The sequence below is a fragment of the Bos indicus x Bos taurus genome, chromosome 18 (genome assembly GCF_003369695.1).
Source record: "Bos indicus x Bos taurus breed Angus x Brahman F1 hybrid chromosome 18, Bos_hybrid_MaternalHap_v2.0, whole genome shotgun sequence".
Lineage (NCBI taxonomy): Eukaryota > Metazoa > Chordata > Mammalia > Artiodactyla > Bovidae > Bos > Bos indicus x Bos taurus.
This window is the reverse complement of record NC_040093.1, coordinates 13,772,561-13,793,682: the sequence shown is the minus strand read 5'-3', so window position 1 is coordinate 13,793,682 and position 21,122 is coordinate 13,772,561. Positions and strand designations below refer to the sequence as shown.

Below are 21,122 nucleotides of genomic sequence, written 5' to 3'. Positions count from 1 at the left end.
CAGCATTGCAACTGGCATAGGTCCTGTCTAAGAAATGAAACTAGATTTTGTATATTTAGAATATTTTAAAATGCAATGATCATTTTTGGAAATAAAACAAGTAGTTTTCTGACTGACTAATTACATCGTCTCAAACAGATTCCATCTCTTATCTGACCCATAAGATAGGACATCTGATTCTCTAATTCTGGGCTCTGCTGAAATCTACCTGCCCCTACCAGTGGGAATTTATTTCTTTAGTCCATGGTTTTCAAAATCATTTGCTCAAGTTTCCTTAACATCATAGAAGAGTGGAAGCCTACCTCAGCCATTCCGTGACTGGCTGTTACTTTGATTTCTTTTTTATTTTTCAAGGTTATGCTGATTTGCATTCTTTCCCATAAAACATCTTTGATTCATTATAAAATACCCAAATCTTTTGGCAGATAAATTTCAAGTCTTTTTCTGCATATTAAATTTGATTCTCCAACAAGATGAAATGACACTATTCTATTTTCGAGGTAATGAAACTGGATTATTGTCCTGCTCAGTCACGTCATTCACTATCAAAACACACAGTCATAATTTCCCAGGCACATATAGTGGTTGGTAGATAATCAAACTAAAAAACTAACATGCCAAGTTAGATAACATTGTACTGTTTTTCAATTCCAGCTGGACAGTGTCCCATTTTCACAATCACCATGGTACACACACAAAAGAAAAACCTATCAGAAAAAACATCTCACAAATACTGTCATGTTCAGTTACTGACATTAATAGAAATACACAAAGACACAGACCTCAAGTCTCTGTTCTTCTCACAGGTCCCCATGGTCACATCCATTCATGACCATTTATTGTTGCTTCCCAACAGTGGCATATAATCTTTAATACAAACTGCCTTGAAAGTGAAAGTTGCTCAGTTGTGTCCAACTCTTTGCGACCCCATGGAGTATACAGTCCATGGAATTCTCCAGGCAAGAATACTGGAGTGGGTAGCCATTCCCTTCTCCAGGGGATCTTCCCAACCCAGGGATCGAACCCAGGTCTCCCACATTGCAGGGAGATTCTTTACCAGCTGAGCCACCAGGGAAGCCTAGGAAACAGAGATTCACATTTGCAGAAACTATCCCATCAATATAAACAACGCTACAGTGTTCCAGACATCGAATTGCATCCACAGGCTCACCTAAGGCAATACACACTCATCTTTTCAACTGCCAGACCCTGCTCCAGTCTTTCATACCCAGGCAAGCTCGTCATGGCCCAGCTCAGGGTCATTTCCACAACTTTTACCCCAGATGCCTCAGCTCACTGAGGCCTAAGCCCTCTAACTGAGAGAATCAATTCCTAGGTAGGTTGACAAGAAGTCCGAGGTCCCAGAGGAGGAGATAGGGGTCTGGAGTTCTCAAGGAGGAGAAAAGGACAAACATTTTGTTCTTTAAGCCCAGAGCTGATGATTGCACAACAAAACAACTCATCTTGCTCAAGGATATGTTCTGCCTTAAACTCTGTACCAATGATAATATAACAACAATGTATCCTGCTTGTGGACATATTTCTCCTTCTTGAGAACCTTCTGACTAACCCTGTCATCTTAAAATATATATTATATCTCTGTTCATTTCCAAGACAAACCATTCAATATCAGTAATCCAAGTCTATGCCCTGACTAGTAATGCTGAAGAAGCTGAAGTTGAACAGTTCTAATGAAGACCTACAAGATCTTCTAGAACTAACACCCAAAAAGATGCCCTTTTCATTATAGGGGACTGGAATGCAAAAGTAGGAAGTTAAGAAATACCTAGAGTAACAGGCAAATTTGGTCTTGAAGTACAGAAGGAAGCAGGGCAAAGGCTAATAGAGTTTTGCCAAGAGAATGCACTGGTCATAGCAAACACCCTCTTCCAACAACACAAGAGAAGACTCTACACATGGACATCACCAGATGGTCAACACCGAAATCAGACTGATTATATTCTTTGCAGCCAAAGATGGAGAAGCTCTATACAGTCAGCAAAAACAAGACTGGGAACTGACTGTGGCTCAGATCATGAACTTCTTATTGCCAAATTCAGACTTAAACTGAAGAAAGTAGGGAAAACCACTAGGCCATTCAGGCATGACCTAAATCAAATCCCTTATGATTGTATAGTGGAAGTGACAAATAGATTCAAGGGATTCAATCTGATAGACAGAGTGCCTGGAGAACTATGGATGGAGGTTTGTGACATTGTACAGGAGGCAGAGATCAAGACCATCCCCAAGAAAAAGAAATGCAGACAGGCAAAATGGTTGTCTGAGGAGGCCTTACAAATAGCTGTGAAAAGAAAAGTGAAAGGCAAAGGAGAAAAGGAAAGCTATAAGCATCTGAATGCAGAGTTCCAAAGAATAGCAAGAAGAGATAAGAAAGCCTTCCTCAGTGATCAATGTAAAGAAATAGAGGAACACAATAGCATGGGAAGATTAGAGATCTCTTCAAGAAAATTAGAGATGCCAAGGGAACATATTATGCAAAAATGGGCACACAAAGGACAGAAATGGTAGGGACCTAACAGAAGCAGAAGATATTAAGACGAGGTGGCAAGAATACACAGAAGAACTATACAAAAAAGATCTTCATGACCCAGATAATCACGATGGTGTGATCACTCACCTAGAGCCAGACATCCTGGAATGCGAAGTCAAGCGAGCCTTAGGAGGGCTGGTGGAGGTGATGGAATTCCAGTTGAGCTATTTCAAATCCTAAAAGATGATGCTGTGAAAGTGCCGCACTCAATATGCCAGCAAATTTGGAACTCAGCAGTGGCCACAGGACTGGAAAAGGTCAGTTTTCATTCCAATCCCAAAGAAAGGCAATGCCAAAGAATGCTCAAACTACCACATGAGTGCACTCATCTCACACGCTAGTAAAGTCATGCTCAAAATTCTCCAAGCCAGGCTTCAACAGTATGTGAACCATAAATTTTCAGATGTTCAAGCTGGTTTTAGAAAAGGCAGAGGAACCAGAGATCAAATTGCAAACATCCATTGGATCATCGAAAAAGCAAGAGAGTTCCAGAAAAACATCTATTTCTGCTTTATTGACTATGTTACAACCCTTGACTGTGTGGGTCACAACAAACTGTGGAAAATTCTTAAAGAGATGGGAATACCAGACCACTTGACCTGCCTCTTGAGAAATCTGTATGCAGGTCAGGAAGCAACAGTTAGAACTGGATATGGAATAACAGACTGGTTCCACATTGGTAAAGGAGTGTGTCAAGGCTGTATATTGTCACCCTGCTTATTTAACTTATATGCAGAGTACCTCATGAAAAATGCTAGGCTGGATGAAACACAGGCTGGAATCAAGATTGCCAGGAGAAATATCAATAACCTTAGATATGCAGATGACACCACCCTTATGGCAGAAAGCGAAGAAGAATCAAAGAGCCTCTTGATGAAAGTGAAAGAGGAGAGTGAAAAAATTGGCTTCAAGCTCAACATTCAGAAAACTAAGATCATGGCATCTGGTCCCATCACTTCATGGCAAATAAACAGTGGAAACAGTGACAGACTTTATTTTGGGGGGCTCCAAAATCACTGCAGATGGTGACTGCAGCCATAAAATTAAAAGATGCTTGCTCCTTGGAAGGAAATTTATGACCAACCTAGATAGCATAATGAAAAGCAGAGACATTACTTTGCCAACAAAGGTGTGTCTAGTCAAGGCTATGGTTTTTCCAATAGTTGTGTATGGATGTGAGAATTGGACTATAAAGAAAGCTGAGCGCCAAAGAATCGATGCTTTTGAACTGTGTTGTTGGAGAAGACTCTTGAGAGTCTGTTGGACTGCAAGGAGATCCAACCAGTCTATCCTAAAGGAAATCAGTCCTGAATATTCATTGGAAGGACTGATGTTGAAGCTGGAACTCCAACACTTTGGCCACCTGATGCAAAGAACTGACTCATTTGAAAAGACCCTGATGCTGGGAAAGATTCAAAGCAGGAGGAGAAGGGGACGACAGAGGATGAGATGTTTGGGTGGCATCACCAACTCAATGGACATAAGTTTGAGTAACCTCCAGGAGCCGGTGATGGACAGGAAGGCCTGGTGTGCTGCAGTCTGTGGAGTTGCAATAAGTCAGACACGACTGAGCAACTGAACTGAACTGAACTAATCCTGTCATCTTAAAATGCAAATTGTGGGAGTGGGCCTAGTAAGACCTTTACAATCTTGAGACATTCTTTTGATTTATTGCATGACCAATTTAAAAAGTATATAGCTCCCTTGCTAAGACTAGCGAGGGGGGGACTCTCCGTCCACTTTCTGATGTCTATGTCAGAAGCTTTCTCTGTCCCTTTTCATACTTTAATAAAACTCTGCTACACAAAAGCTCTTGAATGATCAAGCCTGGTCTCTGGTCCTGAAACTAAATCTTTTTCGGAGATCACAAATCCGACATCGTTCAAGGTAAGCTATCATAACCCCCATCTCCACCTGCCCTGGACTTGAGAATGCCTTCCTCGACCTTCATTGACAACTTCTTAACTTTCCCTCAGCCACACCAAAGACAACGAAGCCACTAGGTTCGGCCAATACTCTTCTCTCTCCGGCAAAGATCAGAAATTCAGATTGGCTTTAGAAAAGGCGCCCCTGACAGGCTGAGCCAAGTTGCATGCTGGGATGAAGGTCCGGGTTCCCATCTTCCGGGGGATTCGCTGGCCCTGGACTACATTTCCCAGAAGTCTTTCGGCACAAATCCTCTCCGGGCGGGGCGAGTTTGCGGAGAGCGCTTCGAAGTGCTGGGCTAGAGCCTCTGAGGATTTTCGGGCTCTTATTTCCCATGAACCTCTGGGCCTAAACTAACCTCAGTCTCTGGGTCTCTTTCCGGTGTTTCCGAGATTTTTGGACTCTGCGTGGTGAGTTGGACGAGTTGGAGGAAGTGGTCAGCCCCCAGTCAGGGTGGGAGGGCTCAGCGGACTTCTCCAGCGCCCTGTCAGAAACGGCAGTGAGGGAGGGAGGCGCTCGAGGTGAGAAGGCCCGGCGGCTGACAGGTTGTGTGGTGTCCGGAACCTCAAGCCTGGTGTGTGAGCGAGAGTCTGAGAAAAATGGTGTGTGACAGACGGCGTGACAGAGCCAGAGTATGTCTCCCTAACGGTGTGCGAGATTGGGATTGTGTGACAAAGTGACGAGGTGCGTGGTCTTGTTAGTACGTGTGGTTTGCTTTGGCGGACGCTCTAGGTTCCCTCAGTCGCTGCCTGAGTTAAGTGACCACAAGAAAAGAAGCCCTGTATTAAGCCTTAGAATGTGTGTTTCCGGCAAGAAGACACAGATCGAGTCTTGAGAATTTTACAGTTTTACATCTGGAAGCGTCCTCATCACAGTCTCCTGGGAAGATGTGTACGATTCCTCTTTGCGGGGCCACCTTCACGTGTCAGCACCAGTGCAACCAGACCTCTGTCCCCAGGAATTGCTCTCAGCTGAGTTGCAGCTTCCCCTTTAATTCCGTTTGTTTGTGTGTGGACGACGGCAGATGTGCCCCCGGAGAGTGTTTTGTTTGTTTTTAGTTAGGTCTGTCTGTGTTCCAAGGAATTCTGGTGTCTCACGATTTCTTCTCATCCCTTCTCGCCGTCCCTACCGACCCCCTCACCCCCACCTCCTCCACCACCTCCGGTGCTGCTGGGTTTCTGAGACGACCCTGAGAAGTAGGAAAGAACTGTTGCATATTTTTGTGTTGCATACTTAGAAATCAAGGTTCAGGTGAATTTGTCTTTCTTTTTTTAATTCATAGTTCCCTTTGTTTCTTATCTCTCTCTGCTTCTCTTTTTTAAGTCTTTATTGAATTCGTTACAACGTTGCTCCTGTTATATGTTTTGGTTTTTTTGGCCAGAGGGATCGAGCTCACACTCCCTGGATTGGAAGGTGAAGTCCTAACCACTGGACTGCCAGGGAAGTCCCACCTTTGTTTATAATTATGAGAATTTTTGTTTTCCTTGACGTTAAGTATCTCCATTAGTAGTGTCTGTCCTGGGCCTTCTGGTGAATGACCCACCACGCTGATGCAGCCCTCTCCCCAGAGACCCCCTATTGTCCTTCTCCTCAGTCAGTAGCCATCTGTTCATATGGCAAATTGTTCAAATCCTCGAATGCATTGGAAGGCATTTTTCAAGGATTATATCCAAATGTTTTAAATTGACCATTCAGTGAAGAATGAGAATGGTGTAGCCACACTGGTTAGGTATCTACTCTGTAGGAAATATTGTTGTGTTTATGTGTGTAGATTTCCCTGCTCTGACTTTGAAGGGAAAAAATAATTTGTGTTCGTTCACAGGAGAATCTTGACAGTGAAAGTGTCTCACTGTGCTACAGCTACAAGATGTTGAGGAGCTGGTAGGTGTCATTTGTTTCAGACCCACTGATTTTCAGTGTTGGGCCTGTTGGTTCATTTTTCTTCATGACTGAATTCCCTATCACTCAATTTTTTACATTTGGAAATATCTTTATTTTTCTAATTGGGCTTCCCTGGTAGCTCAGCTGGTAAAAATTCACCTGCAATTCAGGAGACCCCAGTTTGACTCCTGGGTCAGGAAACTTCCTGGCGAAGGGATAGGCTGCTCACTCCAGTATTCTTGGGCTTCGCTGGTAGCTCAAGATGGAAAAGAATCTGCCTGCAATGTGGGAGACCTGGGTTCAGTCCCTGGGTTGGAAAGATCCCCTGGAGAATGGAACAGCTACCCACTCCAGTATTTGTGCCTGAAGAATTCCACGGACAGAGGAGCCTGGCAGACTACAGTCCATGGGATCGCAAAGAATTGGACACGACTGAGCAACTTTCACTTTTATTTTTCTGATTTCAGAGTTAACACAGGTTTGTTGCAAAACATTCACCAATCTGGGAAATGTATAGAAAAGGAAGTTAAAATTATATCCCATAGAGTTAATCATTCTTATTATTTTGATGTCTTTTTATTCAGTTGTTTAAGTCAGGACAGGCTCACTTCAGCACACCTGGACTAAAGCTTCTTTTTCCTTCTGCAGCTCTGGCTTTTCTGGACTCTGTGCTTCACCAATAGAGGAACTCTATGGAGCACTAATTAGTTCCTGGGATTCTAGAACCATGACTGACGTAAGTTGGTCTTTCTCCTTGACATGTTGTGATGTTTAGGTCATGTGGATCTTTTCCTGAATTACCCTAAAGCTTTCTACTTAACAGAACCCCCTCCTTGAACCTCCTTCTCAGTTCTTCCTGTTCCAGTAAAGGATGATGCCAAATATCCCAGCGTCTGCCCTCTGTGCCATTTCCAATCAGCACCATCGTATTCATCAACCACTTAACTCAACATCTCCTGTGGCTCAGTCTTCCATCAAGAGCAGTGAAGGGATGGAGTCCTCTAAGGGAAATATTTGAGCATCTGTCCAAGAATAACACAAAGAAATATACTGAACAATCAGTTCGCTTTTATTTATATACTAGGAAAACCAACAGTAGGTTGAGTTCATCATCTTTCAAAGGCATGAAGAGGATTCATATAAGAGGAGGAAAGAGGAGAGAATGAAGACTTAAGACCTTTGGAAAGCACCAGTTTTCCTTTTGCAAGCCAAGATGCTGATTAATTCATGTTCTATCTAGAAAAAAAAAAGGATAAAGTTTCCTCAATAGTTTTCCTTTTTCAGGCTAATATACAGCTATCAAAGAAGCGGGTCAGGGTGCTCTGCCCTTAGCCAGCTGAATGGTCACCCATGGGAAGAGTTTCAATTGTGTATTCTCTGGTAGAGCTTTGGTGTTTAACTGGCACAGATCCATATCAGGCTGTCTTAAGTCTTGCCTTTTGTTATTACTTCCATCTTCGTTCAGCCAGGGCTGCCCCGTTTCCCTTATTAGGGTTTCTCATTCCCATGACAGGTCTGTGGTGTGATGAGTTAGTGATGAGGGTTCCTTTGGATCACACAGGAAAACTTGGAACATCTACACAGACCTGAGTTTTCCAGAAAGATAACATAGAATATAGGATTTCTTAGTTTCAGCTTCAGTTTGTATGAGATCACATGTTTTGTGAACTTTCAGGATTAGAGTGGGGAGTAAGTGGTTCTTTCCAGGGATTCCCTTATCAATAAACACCAGTGTCAAAGTCCATTTTGTTATTGACCAGGTTGTGACATCTGTGTCATGTCATGATCTTCTATCCGTATCTTCCAACTCGAGAACAAGGAATGTGTTAAGCGATGGATGGTTGATGGTACCACATAAGAAGAGGATCCAGATTCTTAAATACTGGATGATAACAGACTCCTGGAATTAAGAAACTCTTTAAAAGTTTTGTTCACCCTAAATGTGTAATAGTTATTAATCTTGTACATTCATATGATGAACTGAGTTGCATCTAATAAAAATGTTTTATGTATTAAATTCATCATAATAAGAAAAAAATGCTAACCACAGGGAACTATACTCAGTATTTTATAATTACCTATAAGGGAAAAGAATCTGAAATCCGTGTGCTATATACCTGAAACTGCTGCTGTTGCTGCTGTCACTTCAGCCGTGTCTGACTCTGTGCGACCCCATAGACGGCAGCCCACCAGGCTCCCCCATCCCTGGGATTCTCCAGGCAAGAACACTGGAGTGGGTTGCCATTTCCTTCTCCAATGCATGAAAGGAAAAGTGAAAGTGAAGTCGCTCAGTCGTGTCTGACTCTTGGCGACCCCATGGACTGCAGCCTACCAGGCTCCTCCATCCATGGGATTTTCCAGGCAAGAGTACTGGAGTGGGGTGCCATTGCCTTCTCCAATACCTGAAACTAGCACAATATTATAAATCAACTATACTTCAGTAAAAAATTAATATAAGAAGAAAAAGGAAAATGCCTATGATATAATCTAAGAGAATGATTCACTTGAGGTTTAACGGTAATCTTTAATTTAATGGAAATCATTTTTCTAAAATAAGAGATTTTATAGTACATTTGGGAAAAGTGGTTTTTTTTTCATATTTTTTTAAAGGGACAAGATGGTGTAGCAATTCCTATATATAAAGAATTTATGAAGTGGGCACATAGCAGGTTGTATGTATGTATACACACCCATAAACATCCCTGTCCCTTCCCACAACACACTTTTTATTTAATAGAGGAGAAACTAGGATTATTTTATGCATATCAGACAGATCTGGGAAGGTGAATTATCTCAACAGTATACAGGAAGTTCTTTCTGCGATAACAGGTTTCTTTTTGAACGTGTAGACACTCTGCTTTAATCATACTAATTTCCTTACTTTTTCCTACCCATCTGTTTCACAGGCTTTCAGCTGACTTGGTTGCTATATTTTTCTCTTCTTATAGGTTATCCTTCATACTCCTCTCTTTTTTCCTCTTGGGAATATTTTTTTAATTTCTTTAATTTCACAAGTAATGAGTGGGTTTTTGGTTTTAGGGCATGGTGACATTCAGGGATGTGGCCATTGACTTCTCTCAGGAGGAGTGGGAATTTCTGGACCCTGCTCAGAGGGACTTGTATGTGGATGTGATGTTGGAGAACTACAGCAACTTGGTCTCACTGGGTAAGGTCATATGCCTGAAATAATTTACTTTTCTATCTGCAACATCAGCTTTCTCCACTGGGAATTACAGGGCTCTTTTTGAAGAAATCAGGTGAATTTCACCTTCATGTTCTCAAAATAATGCGTTGGTATTCATTGGCTTAGAAGTGGGTTCATTGAGCACCTTGATCATCCCATCCCTCAGGGAGCTTCAACCCTCCTCTGGCCTTTTCTGCAGTGGCATCTCTTCAATGACCAAGGAGCTGGATTTGTATTATGGGGCATATGTTTATTTCATAACTACTGTCAGAGAAACCACATTTCATGCTGTGTTTAACGTCAGCATTTCTACAGGTGATCTCTGTCCTTGCTAGTCATAGTGTGGTTCTTTTGTGTGAGGGACCATAGAAAGGCCAGAAGAGAGTTAGTGAAAGAGAGAGTACCCAGAAGTGAGTGAGGGAGACAGGAAGAGCCTAGGTGACAGGCTGTGGTGTTGGTTTCGGGGAATAATGTGGATTGTTCTCTCAGTGATTAGAAGCCATGATTTGGTTTACGTGGGGTTTTAACTTTTTTATTTTTAAGTGTTACACAAACACCTATCATCAACTTCTTCCAGGGTTTGTTAGAAATTGCACCTTGTCAGGTCCTACTCCAGCATCTGTATTTACTTATGGTCCCTGGTGATTTTTATTCACCTTAAAGAATTGCTCCCCTTTGTTATGTTCTGACCCACATATGGGAAGTACAGCTAGAAACAAAATCCTGATACACTGTGGCTCTCAGAAGAACCTCTCTACTTTAATAGAGTGGTGGATTGAATGAACAGAAATTCATTGCATGCTAAGTGAACATGTTCCTTTACTTCCAACATATTTGAAGTTGAAAATTACAATCTGAACTTTGCACTTGACAAAGTTAAATCCTACACTGAGTTAAATCCTAGAAATGTCTCACAAAACTTGTTTTCACCTTAGCAAAATAACAACAGTAACAATAATAACATTAATAGTTAACATTATGCTTACTAAAAACCAGGCCCTGTACTGAGCAGAGCAAATACATGAATGTTTTTAACTTTTACAACATCCCCATGAGGTAGGTACTATTTTTAACCCTTTTTATAGATGAGATTACTGAGGCACATACACAGTTTAAATGACCTCCCAAGGTCACACAGCTGGTGGGGACAGAGTGGCAACAGTTGAACCTAAGAAGTCTGGCTCTAGAATCTGTGTTTTAAAATCACCATTATGTGTTCTGTTTGCTCAAAAGAGGTAGAACCTGAATGAGCCTAAAACAAGGTCATTTTTCTACTTTATATGATCTCATGTTCATTCCCACTGTTTCGCTCTTCTCTGGAGTCTTTGTCAATATTATTTTTACCTTTATTGCAAATTTAACCAAATGTTTTGCACTTATAATTAAAAAAACAAAACAAAAAAATCTCTGCACCATTTGAGATTTCTTTTCCTGCAAGCAGACACTCCATTTCTAAGCCAGATATAGCAGCATTATTGGAGCAAGAAGAGCCCTGGATAATTGCTGGGGATGTGAGGAGGTGCAAGAAGTTAGATCCCAGGAAGGCAAAGGCAGGAGGGAGCCATCAGCCCAGGGAACAACCTCACAGGTCACACAGGAGGAGAAAGGGAACAGCTGGGATGGTGTTTGGAAGTTCCTTATGAAGGACCAAGGCCTGTGGAGTGAAGGCCTGACACCTGGGAGAAGATAGAGATCTCAGTTTGAGCTACCAGAGAAACTTCATCCTGATCTCATTTCTGAGACTCCTTGTTTCTCTTCTTCTATTTCCCTCCCATTTCAGTGAGGAATTCTTTTTTGTTCTTGTTGGAACTATTTTACTTATATGTTGGATATAGCTATTTTCCAGCTGTTTTGCATTTGTGTATGTGAATGAATACACATACTCGTTCATCAATTCACCACATATTTGGAGTTCCTACTCCTAGCCAGGCTGCATACTGGGCACTATTAATACCATCAGGAACAAGATTGATAACTTGCTCATTCTTGTGTACTTTGTGTCATTGGGGAGAAACATAAATAAATAGATAAATAGTATCATGTAATGAAACATGTTCATGAGAGGCAGGCAGCATAAGAGAACAGAAAATGATGGGAACTGATACAGCTAATTCAGATAAGGGGGTCAGGGAAAGCTTTTTTGAATAGAAATGTGAGGTCTAGAATCAGGTTATATGAATACCTGTGAACTGAAGGGCAAAGGTCCTGAAGGTGGTAAGGAACTTTATTGGAAGAACTCTAAGAAGGGTAGAGTTAGTAAAGGAGTGTGTACTGGCCCTGGAGATAAACACGGGTTAGATAATATACAGTTGTGTTGTTGTTTTCATAGGAATTTGGATTGTTTAGTTTCAGTCTGAAACCATTCATCTTTTCTTGATTTACATTCCTTATTTCTTGAATAAAAATTTACAATATTATGTTTCAAGTATATAGCAAAGTGATTAAGTTATACATATATATGTGTGTGTATATATATATATATATTTCAGATTGTGTTCCATTATAGGTTATTACAAGATATTGACTATAGTTCCCTGTGCTATACAGTAAACGCTTATTGTTTTTCTATTCTGTGTATAGTAGTTTTGTTAATCCCATACTCTTAATTTCTTCCTCCCCTGACTTTCCCCTTTGGTAACCATAAGTTTCTTTTCTATGTCTCTGTTTCTGTTTTGTATATAGATTCATTTGTATTATTTCTTAGATTCCACATATAAGTGATGTCATATAATATTTGTCTTCCTCTGTTTGACTTACTTTACTTAGTATGATATTCTCTAGCACCATCCATGTTGCTGGAAATGACAATATTTCATTCCTTTTTATGGCTAAGTAATATTCCATTGTGTGTATATATATCATATTCTCTTAAACCAGTTGTCTATTGATGGGCATTTGGGTTGTTTCCATGTCTTGGCTATTATAAATAATGCTGCTATGCACATGGGGTACATGTATCTTTTTGAATTAGAGTTTTTGTCTTTTCAAGATATATGCCCAGGAGTGGGATTACTGAATAATAATAATTGCTCTATTTTTATTTTTTTTAAGGAACCTCTGTTTTTGTTCTCTGTAGTGACTGTACCATTTTATATTCCCACCAACAGTGTATGAGGGTTCCCTTTTCTCCACACTGTCTCCAGCATTTATTACTTATAGACTTTTATGGTGGCCATTCTGACTGGTATGAAGGGGTGCCTCAGTGCAGTTTTGTTGTGCATTTCTGTAGTAATTAGTGATGTAGAGCATTTTTTTATGTCCCTGTTGGCTATCTGTATGTGTTCTTTGGAGAAATGTCTATTTAGATCTTGTGCCTATTTTTTGATTGGGTTGTTTGTTTTTATTGAGTTGTATGAGCTGTTTGTATATTTTGGAAATTAACCCCTTTAATGAGACTTTTATGAGGAGGAACTTTGAGGCTATTAAATGTTGTATTCCTCTTCAAACTTTCGGTTTATTCATATGTTGGATTTCTAGTCAGTAGGTTGTAATTTGTTCTTCCCATTATTTATTTTGAAGCTCAAAATATATGAGCTGGTTCCAGAGGTGGGTGGGAACCCTCTAAATAGTAGCTTCTGTGTCCTTTGGCATGTCTCCATCACACTTAGAACACCTTATTTTCTGACATAACTCCATGTTCCAGCCCTAAAGTCAGCCTTTTCTTCAAGGTGCCCTGGTTCCTTTTAGTTGAGTATGGTATTTAGAAGCCAGAATCTGAGTGCTAGATTTGCTCATTGCTGCTGGGGAATGGCTGTCCCTAGGCCCTCTCAGTGAACAGAGTAGGAAGAGAATATGTTTATATGCAGCATGCATGTATGTACACACATTTACATCTATCCCATGAGTTCACACAGATGTCTCCAGTTCCTTTTCAACACTACAGGTTTCATTTCAGCTTATTCACCTTCCATATTTCTAACTCCCTTTTCTGACAATGAAAAACATGGGTTCCATTATTCTTACTCTATTTATAGTTGACCCTTGAACAACATGGGTTTGAACCATGAAGGTCCACTTATATGCAGATTTTTGTCAAGAAATATACAGTAGACTCCGTTTCCACAGGTTCTACACCCATGGAAAAGGAGGGCCAACTATGGGACTTTGCATCCTTGGGTACCTGAGGTGGGTTCTGGAACCAATCCCCCAAGATACCACCAAGGGATGACTGTATTTATTTGATCAAACTCTCTGTGACTAACCAGTCTTCTGTTACCACTGCCACCACCACCTTGATCACGTGATTGCCTTTCTTATCCCACTTGGACTGTGACAACCCATGCCAAGTCACTCAGCACATGAACACTTGTCCTTACCTTGCTTGCATTCTGACTCCTGACATGAGAAAACCTTTTTACATTGTGACTGTCCTCATGCTGGCTGACCTTCAGATCCTGCTCTGGGCCTCATTTTATTAAAAACTGATCCTTGAGGATGCGTTTTGAAAATATTATGTGTGATGAGATGGAAAGTCTTCATTAAGCTCTTCTGCTGTATACTGAAGTGTAGTGGTTACCTTGCAGGAAACTGCCTGTGTCATTGTTTGAATTATGAGTTAAACTAGCTGCTTTTTTCATGGAACACCCCTTTTTTTTCCTTGAAAGAATGACTGACAGGCACACTATGGTTGAAGGCTTGAGTAGTTGGAAAACATTTTCTTCTAAATGAGCATGTCACTTTAAGAACAACTAAGAGTATTTATTGCCAATGATAAAATTTAAACTTTCAAGTAAAAATTAGAATTGTGTGAAGCTTATATCCATTATTTTGAACTTTACAGCTTCCTAGTAAATATTTTTCTGGTGAGGTAGATGTATTTTTAACTTATGGTTTTCTTCGATATTATGTAATGAAATACGTCAGCATTTCAAATATCTGCAGAATTCAGTGAACCAGTATTTTTCAAATGACCAGTGCATGATATTACAGAATTATGCATGGATAAAAGAAAATCATCTAAAGTGTAATGGATTCTGTAACATAATATGAAAAGTTCATGGGTATGGTTGCATACTCCACCTTGGAACTAACCTTTTAAGAAACCATCACTTCTCATGTTTTACTGTATCAAAGAATAGCATCCACTATTACCTAAACAAGCTCATAGAATATTCTGCTATTTTATAATTATATATCTGTTAGAGCCTGGATTTTCTTCATATGCTATTTTCTTCAGTGCTATTTCTTCAACCAAAATAGCATTGCCACAGTTTGAATGCAAAAGAATCCAGTTGTCCTCTGTTAAGCCAGATATTAAAGAGACTTACAAAATATTTTAAGAAGTTATTCATTAATTTTTTGTTTTGGAATTTTTCTTCCAAATATGGTTACTTTTCATAAAATGTGTTATTTAACATTAATGATTTATCATTTTTAAATAAATTAATAACTTTTAATTTCTCAGTTTTAATTTCTAATATGGTTAATTTCAAAAGATATAGCCTACATAAACAAAAGCTCTTTTGGGTCCTCAATGCTTTTTTTTTTTTTTAATATCTAAAAAGAAGCTAAACTTCTGTTCATTTACTATCACTGTTGAGCCTTAAACAAAAACATTCAAATACCAAGTAATTATAATGGAAGCTCAATTCTTATTTGTTGAACTACTTATTGAGGCTAAGTTGTAAATAAGTGCACTCCTTTTAGTTTACATTTGGTCATCTCAAAGTAATTGTAATATTAGGTTGGTCAGTTTAAATACTGGCTTCCTTTTGGATATACACACAGTCTTCACATCCAAATGTTATTGTATATAAAACAATAAGAAATTATTAAATAAAATAGCAATAGTCAGTGCAGTTTAGGCCTGTGCCCAATTATTGTTGATTAAAATTGCTTCCCACAATCATTTCCACAGTACTCATCCAACATTTATTAGCTTACCAAGGTATTATACAATCACCAATAGGCAAAAACACTAGATTTGTATACTTTGTATTTCAGATATACTTACACATGCGCAAGCAAGGGATTCACCAATATTGAAGAGTATAAGAGTCTACTGAGACCAAAAAGTTTGAGAACTATTGCTCCAGGGTATGGTTCTTACTTTCAGTATATGGTCTTTCAGAGACCTCAAAGTAGATGCTTGGGAGTGTTCATTGAGGTCTTTCCATTTGAACTGGGTTGACTTCCAGTGTGCAACTTCTAGAATCTCTGGTTGTAGTCAATACCCCAGGCACCTTGTGAATGCATAATATTTGGTTACAGATCCAAGGAAGAACCCCTGCATAGGTTCCTGGGGCTCCTTTGCATGGCTTCTCCTTTGATAAACCTTGAATCACAAATTCCACTCACCTTAGCAGCCCTGAATTCAGATCCTAATATCCTTTGCCCAGTGACTTGATTGGTGGAAGGGCACATTTTAGTTTAAGAGACTTTACAAAGGAAGATGATGAGGAACTTGTTAAAATGACCTTTGTGGAATCCTCCAGAAAACTGTCAAATCAGAACATGATAATGACAGAAAACAAAAAAATTCTGTAAAACAATTATCCTTTAATAAAAATAAATTAAAAAAAAAAGCACCCCCCCCCCAAAAAAAAAGAACAATGAGATCACAAGAGCTGAAAAATCACAACTGAATTTGTTGTTGGACAGGAGAGAGGCTTGTGCTTAGGAATTTACTAAGTCTCCTGATGCAGTTCACTTATGAGTATTATTTTCAATTTGTCTTTAGTTCTAGTATAAAGGACTTTTTTTCTGGCAAAGGAAATAAAATGTTGTGGTTTTCTTGTTTTCTTTCAGATTTGGAGTCGACATATGAGACAAAAAATACATTATCAAAAAAGGACATTTTTGAAATAAATTTTTCCCAGTGGAAGATAAAGGAAAGAAGTAAAACCATTGAGCTCGAGGCATCCATTTTCAAAAATAACTGGAAGTGTAAGAGCAGATTCAAGGGGCTCCAGGGACACCAAGAGAGATTATTCAGTCAAGTGATAATCAGCTATGAAAAAATGCCCACTTACAAAAAGCATGAATCTCTTATTGCACATCAAAGAACTCCTAATCAAGAAAAACCTTACATTTGTAAGGAATGTGGGAAGGCTTACAGACATGGCTCAAAACTTGTTCAACATGAGAGAATTCATATGGCTAAAAAACATTTTGAATGTAAAGAATGTGGGAAGGACTTTTTAAGTGCCTATCAACTCACTGTGCATCAGAGATTTCATACTGGTGAGAAACCTTATGAATGTAAGGAATGTGGGAAGACCTTTAGTTGGGGATCAAGCCTTGTTAAACATGAGAGAATTCATACTGGTGAGAAACCCTATGAATGTAAAGAATGTGGGAAGGCCTTTAGTCGTGGCTATCACCTTACTCAACATCAGAAAATTCATATTGGTGTGAAATCTTATGAATGTAAAGAATGTGGGAAGGCCTTTTTTTGGGGCTCAAGCCTTGCTAAACATGAGATAATTCATACAGGTGAGAAACCTTATAAATGTAAAGAATGTGGGAAGGCCTTCAGTCGTGGCTATCAACTTACTCAGCATCATAAAATCCATACTGGTAAGAAACCTTATGTATGTAAAATTTGTGGAAGGGGTTTTTGTTGGGGCTATCAACTTACTCGACATCAGATATTTCATACTGGCAAGAAACCCTACGAATGTAAGGAATGTGGGAAGACCTTTAATTGTGGCTCTAGTCTGGTTCAACATGAGAGAATCCATACTGGTGAGAAACCCTATGAATGTAAAGAATGTGGAAAGGCCTTTAGTCGTGGCTATCACCTTACTCAACATCAGAAAATCCATACTGGTGAAAAACCTTTTGAATGTAAGGAATGTGGGAAGGCTTTCAGTTGGGGTTCAAGCCTCGTTAAACACGAGAGAGTTCATTCTGGTGAGAAATCTTATGAATGTAAAGAATGTGGAAAAACCTTTGGTAGTGGCTATCAACTTACTCGACATCAGATATTTCATACTGGTGAGAAACCCTATAAATGTAAGGCATGTGGGAAGGCCTTTAATTGTGGCTCAAGTCTGGTTCAACATGAGAGAATCCATACTGGTGAGAAACCCTATGAATGTAAAGAATGTGGAAAGACCTTTAGTCGTGGCTATCACCTTACTCAACATCAGAAAATCCATACTGGTGAGAAACCTTTTAAATGTAAGGAATGTGGGAAGGCCTTTAGTTGGGGTTCAAGCCTTGTTAAACATGAGAGAGTTCATACTGGTGAGAAATACTATGAATGTAGAGACTGTGGGAAGGTCTTCAATAGTGACTATCAACTTAGTGTTCATCAGAGATTTCATACTGGTGAGAAACCTTATCAATGTAAGGAATTTGGGAAGACCTTTACCTGTGGCGTAAGCCATGTTCAACATGAGAGAATTAGTAATAATGATAAACCCTACAAATACAAAGAGTATGGGGAAGCCTTTATATGGACAGCCTATTCAAATGGGGCAGTTGATGCTGGTGAAACTTTATGACTGAAGAAATGTGAAAGAATGTGTTTGTGTATGTGTATAAACAACTTACTTAATGTGAGAAGTCTTACTCTTGAGAAACCTTTTGAATGTAGGGAATGTGAAAAACCCTAAACTGTATGGATAACTGATAGCAGAAAATTCATATTAGTGAGGAATATTTTGAAAATGAGGACTATGAAAAGGCCTTTCGGCTTCTGTATGATCTTGAACATCTATACTGATGTGAAGCCATTTAAATGTAGGAAATGTGTAAAGATCTTTAATTCATAATACAAAGTCTCATAAGCGTTGGAAAAATTATGCTCATCAGAAACTGTTAAAGGGATTTGGGAAGATTTTAAATTTAGTTTGGTTCTTGCATATCAGAGAATTCATACTGCTGTGAAATCCTGTGAATTTGAGGAGTAAGGGAAGCCTTGTAATCATGGTAAACATCTTAAAATACATCAGGGAATTCATCCTAATGAGAAGCCATTTGAATTAGAATTGTAGGAAGGCTTTTATACAAGTGCTACTCCAGCTATTGTCCAGAGACGTTCTGCCAGTCTATAAAATCATTGCCTGTCAATCATGAGATAAATGCAGAAAGTGAGAGTAAATGTTTGGAAACTTTCATAGAAATTTGATATTGCCATAACATTATATTTTACAAAAGTATCAGTCAATGAATGATTGGAAATTAAAAATGAAAAGTTTGTCCTTCCCTCTCTAAGTTGAGAGACAACATTCATACTTTAAAACAGGAGACAAGTTACAAAGTAACTTAATTAGAATAAGAATTCTTCACTCGTCAGACAATGATTAGAGTAGCAGAATACTTAATACTTCATAAGATATGTATGATGTATACTTCATCAGACTTTGGTAAATCTGAATAAGGAAAAGTCAAGAAAGTTGGCAACATTGTAGAATCATTAATAAGAAAAGATATAATTAGAGATATGGAGTTTTTCTTTTTTTATTTAAGGCAACACAATCTATTTAAACATATTTGGATCAATAAGCAAAGGAAAAGACTGAAAAAAATTGCTCCAAGATCTCTTTTTTAGAAACAATAGTTGGAAATTGTCATCTTCTTAGGTATCAATTTCAAGAGGAAAAAAAATTTTTTTTACTATCTCATCTGGATAACATATATATCTAGTAACAAAACTAAATGGAGATAGCCTCTAAAAAGCAAAAGCTAGATTAATTGAATTTCCGTGCATGCCTGTTCAGTTGCTTGTCATGTCTGACTCTTTGTGAACTCATGGACTATAGCCCGACAGGCTCCTCTGTCCATGGAGATTCTCCAGGCAAGAATACTGGAATGGGTTGCCATGCCCTCCTCCAGGGGAACTTCCTGACCCAGGTAAATGCACAATTTTTAATTAAAATGCCAGTAAGCAGAATCCAGATGTAAGATTGCACAATAGAAAATAATTTTTATGAAATTATATGAAATAATTTAATAGAGATAAAAATATCCAAGCCCCAAATTTTCTGGTTTAAATGGAAATATAGGCTAACTGACAAAAAAAAAAAAAAAAGAATCAGTATAAGTTTAATTCATTCTGATAGTTCATCTTAGATTTGTGTGACTTTTAGAGTAGGAAATTACATGCAATGACTTAATTCTAAGAAGAATTTAATATTTGTAAATCAGAATGCATCTCAAAATTGGTGACTTTTCATTTTCATCTGGGTGGCTGTTATGATTTAGTGCCGACATGAAAGTATATTAGTTATGATGAAATAAAAGAATGTTTATATACTCAGAATTTGACCCTTTAAAAATGACTGATTTCCAAAAAATCAGTTACATAAGAACTGGACTGACAAATGTCTGTGGTTTATCTTGGTCATTGTTTTAATCTGCACCTCACTTCTCTGTCCATTTTTGCAGATAGGCCATCCATGGTATCTCTGTTCAGTCGTTTATGGTCTAGTGGTTGACAGCATTATTCTGCATAATTGTAATAATCAAATGTAATACAAATGTAATACAAATGTAATACAAAATATATCATCACCAGTTAGTATTTTACTCCTCCTGGGTACCATATTTACATGTTAACTAGGCGATATGGCGATATGGCGATAGCACCTTATCCTACCATTTCTGAATAGGTCTCAGAAGTCACCAGTGCTTAATAGTACTTGAGGAACAAAGGAAATTAATTCTCTGATTAAAGAAGCTTATGAAGCAGCATCTTCTAAAATACCCTCTTAAAAAAAATAATAAAATACCCTCTTAAGGAACTACCTAAAGTACCTTATCAGCTTATCAAAAGACTAAAGAGTAGTGAAGAAAATTGTTCAACTGTGTTTAAGTTGGCGTATCTCAAACTTCATTATGGAAATACTAATTCTCATGACTTATATAACATCTTGAGAGTGTGAAACTGCATTGGGAGGTGCAACCATAACTAAAAGAGACGATAAAGTTGGAAATTTCAGTCACCAAGTCTGATTGTTTAGCTATGACAGGATGACAGTATCGTACTCTCAGTTGCCTTCTAATGTTTTCTCTTATGAGTAAATATCTTTGTTGTGTCTAAGTAGGCATGGCTCCTGAGTTTTATCAAATGCCATTTTATCATCTCTTCCTGCAGTTGTATTTAATTTGTTATACTGTGATAATTATTTATACTGACAGACTCTTTGACTTCTTCCTGTTTCTGGTATACTCAGGTTAGCCATTGGTGTGCGTGTGTGTCTGTGTGTGTGTGTTTTGGATGCACTACTTGATTTCACTTTCTACTATTTAGAATTTTTACATCTTGTGAGTGAGACTATCTGATGATTTTCTTTTAGAATATATTTTTTGTTTTTGTATTGCGATTACCTCTTCTTTAAAATTGCATGACTGTATTGGATTGTTTTGTTTTGAATTGGAGGTCCTTAATCATTTTTCTGACTCTTTGCAACCCCGTGGACTGTAGTCCACCAGTCTCCTCTGTCCATGGGATTCTCCAGGCAAGAATACTGGAGTGGGTTGCCATTTCCTTCTCCAGGGGATCTTCCCAACCCAGGGATAGAACCCAGGTTTCCCACATTGCAGGCAGACGCTTTAACCTCTGAGCCACCAGGGAAATCACTGCAGATGGTGACTGCAGCCATGAAATTAAAAGACGCTTACTCCTTGGAA

The 21,122-nt window shown here is 38.8% G+C and overlaps 1 protein-coding gene across 6 annotated transcripts; it reads left to right on the top strand.

The window, feature by feature from the left end:
• The first annotated feature begins 4,740 nt into the window (after positions 1–4,740).
• On the top strand, positions 4,741–20,632 carry ZNF283 (zinc finger protein 283). 6 transcript variants are annotated; one of them, XM_027515576.1, is made up of 5 exons: positions 4,741–4,887; positions 6,300–6,358; positions 7,007–7,094; positions 9,398–9,524; positions 16,290–20,632. In XM_027515576.1, exons 2-5 carry the CDS (start codon positions 6,345–6,347, stop codon positions 17,990–17,992), a joined length of 1,932 nt encoding a protein of 643 aa, XP_027371377.1. In that variant the 5' UTR covers positions 4,741–4,887; positions 6,300–6,344; the 3' UTR covers positions 17,993–20,632. The 6 variants fall into 6 exon arrangements, with proteins under 6 accessions (XP_027371377.1, XP_027371375.1, XP_027371380.1 ...); XM_027515574.1 differs by having other exon boundaries at positions 4,741–4,998; XM_027515579.1 differs by lacking the exon at positions 6,300–6,358 and having other exon boundaries at positions 4,742–4,887.
• Positions 20,633–21,122: the final 490 nt, after the last annotated feature.

Bases quoted from the DNA above. Each gene is read 5' to 3' on its own strand.
- ZNF283 (XM_027515576.1), top strand. The intron at 7,095-9,397 runs GTAAGTTGGTCT...TTTTGGTTTTAG, and splicing joins ATTCTAGAACCATGACTGAC to GGCATGGTGACATTCAGGGA. The intron at 9,525-16,289 runs GTAAGGTCATAT...GTTTTCTTTCAG, and splicing joins CAGCAACTTGGTCTCACTGG to ATTTGGAGTCGACATATGAG.